The sequence below is a fragment of the Sprattus sprattus genome, assembly GCF_963457725.1.
Source record: "Sprattus sprattus genome assembly, chromosome: 12".
NCBI lineage: Eukaryota > Metazoa > Chordata > Actinopteri > Clupeiformes > Clupeidae > Sprattus > Sprattus sprattus.
In genome coordinates this window covers 17,509,211-17,511,710 of record NC_137910.1, presented here as the reverse complement: position 1 = coordinate 17,511,710, position 2,500 = coordinate 17,509,211, and the positions used below count along the sequence as shown (strand labels likewise).

Here is a 2,500-nt window from a genome sequence, read left to right as displayed (position 1 = left end):
GTATATGACTCTATAACTGACATTGACTATGACTGAATGCTATATACTGTATATTATTATTATAATTTAGTTTGTTTTGTTTTGTTATGGTTTGTTTATTTATTGTTCATCTGTATTATGTACCCTGAATCAGGGCATTGCTGCAAAAGAGCCCTGTGCTCAATCAATTCTCCCTGAATAAATAATGATAAGACTATATATATGACTCTATTATTATTGTGCATGTTTCTATGCATGCATGTATCAATGTAAGTTTCAATGTATGACTATGCATGGCTCTATGACTGAATACTATGTATATATGACTATATTTACCACTCTATAACTGTGCATTACTCTATGACTCAATGCAATGTATATGACTATATACATATGTATATGATGCTATAACTGTGACTGTGCACGTGTGTATCTATGCTAGTGTTAGTGTGTGTACATGCTTGTGCATGTGCATATTTGTGTAAATGTGTATACATTTTTGTCTGTGTGTGCATCTTTGTGTGCATGCATAAATGTTAGGGTATATGTGCATTTGTGTGTGTGTATGTGTGTGTTTTGAGGGATATGATGCTTATAGGACAAAGCTCCTCAGCAGATGTTTGTCATTTTGTCTTGTTTAGTGGTCACACAGCACCCACCTCCTTTGTGCCTGTCTGCTCAGTCGTGTGTGTGTGTGTGTGTGTGTATGTGTATGTCTGTGTGTGTGTGTGTGTGTGTGTGTGTGTGTGTGTGTGTGTGTGTGTGTGTGTGTGTGTGTGTGCGTGCGTGCATGTGGTGTGTGTTATATTATCATGTAAGCTTACCATTGTAGTATGATGCATGTTGGAGTGTGTGTGTGTGTGTGTGTTACTTGTTGGGAGTGTTTAAGAGAGTAAGTTGTTAGGAGTGTGTGTGTGTGTGTGTGTGTGCGTTGTGTGTTGGGGAGTGTGTAAGAGAGTAAGTTGTTAGGAGTGTGTTTGTTGCGGGCCTTGACATATGGCAAAACTCACTAAATGAACGCATGTCACAAACTAACACATGACATCTGTGTGATGAATGTGTGTGCGTGCGTGAGTGTGTTTCTGTACTCTTTTTGTGAGTTTACAGTGGGTAAGGAGTCCTCTACCTGAGCACATGTGTGTGTGTGTGTGTGTGTGTGTGTGTGTGTGTGTCTCTGTGTGTGTTGATTGTAAGCTAGTTACGGCAGACACTCCCATCTGGCAGACATCAGACAGTAACCCAGAGATGTTTAGAGTGGTGAAATACCTCCCCACATGTAAAAAAAATACAGCACTACGCATCTACTAAGTGGGTCAGCCAAGGCTGTTATACAACACACACACACACACAGGCAGACCCATGCATACAAACACACACACACACACACACACACACACACGTACTCAGATGTACATGTGTGTGTGTTCTGATGTGTGTGTTCTCCCTGTGCCTGTGTTTGTTGCGTGTGTTCTGAAATGTGTGTTCTGTCTCTGTCTGTTTTTGTTGTGTGTGTGTGTGTTCTGGTGTGTGTGTTCTTCCTGTGTCTGTGTTTGTTGGGTGTGTGCGTTCTGATGTGTGTGTTCTCCCTGACTCTGTGTCTGTGTCTGTGTCTATTGTGTGTGTGTGTTCTGATGTGTGTGTTGTGTCTGTCTTCAGTGTCCCTGAACGTGACGGTGAGTCCGGGCCCTGCGGTGGTGTGTGTGGAGGGGGAGTCTGTGAGTCTGGTGTGTGTGGCGGGGGGGCGGCGGCGAGGGGGCAGCGTGGTGGTGCTGCGCTGGGTGGTGCGGCCACAGCAGAGTGAGGATGATGATGGTGGTGGTGGCGAAGAAGATGAGGAGTTCCTGCTTGTCAAGCTCAACGTCCGGGGGACGGAGTTCTGGGGCAACTACACACAACGCTCCGGCGCCTCCCACTTCCAGCTTCACCATGACAACCCTGGCTATGCCTACAGCCTGTTGCTAAGCAACGTAACACGTGCAGACAGGGGGCGCTACAGTTGCCGGGTTCAGGAGGTGCGCAAACACCGCAACCGCTGGAGAGCCCTTGCCAACGGTACCGCAAACACACTACTCAGAGGTAACAACGGCAACACACCCACTCATCACGTACTACACACACACACACACTACTCAGAGGTAACCTTGGCAACACACACACACATCACGCGCACAGAAACACATGCACGCACACACTCACGCACACATCACACACACACACACTTTGTGAACAGATAGTTTCTTGTCCTGATTGGCTGTGGTCTTTCTGTAAGTAGTTGGTGGAAGCAGAGATGGAGTAGGCCTGAGTGTGTTCTCTCTCACACGCACACACAAACACACACACACACACACACACACACACACACACACACACACACACACACACACACACACTAAGGACTGAGGGTGGGTGATCCATTGTTCTTTGTAACCCTCACCCTTCAGATAGTGTACAATTTAGAGTTCACAGTCTCTTTGTGACAGGAGAGTTCTCTTTAGTTTCTACAGCAACAGTACGAGCCCTC

At 45.9% G+C, this 2,500-nt stretch overlaps 1 protein-coding gene across 1 annotated transcript in view; it reads left to right on the top strand.

Annotated features, from left to right (window-relative positions):
* The window catches only part of vstm4a (V-set and transmembrane domain containing 4a), a gene marked incomplete at its 5' end in the record, with an annotated part of 9,998 nt that overhangs the window by 663 nt on the left and 6,835 nt on the right, over nucleotides 1–2,500 (top strand). Inside the window, 2 exons of the mRNA XM_080849129.1 lie at nucleotides 1,636–1,652; nucleotides 1,773–2,055. Of these exons, the coding sequence (XP_080705255.1) occupies nucleotides 1,636–1,652; nucleotides 1,773–2,055 (300 nt within the window). The remainder of the gene's footprint in view (nucleotides 1–1,635; nucleotides 1,653–1,772; nucleotides 2,056–2,500) is intronic.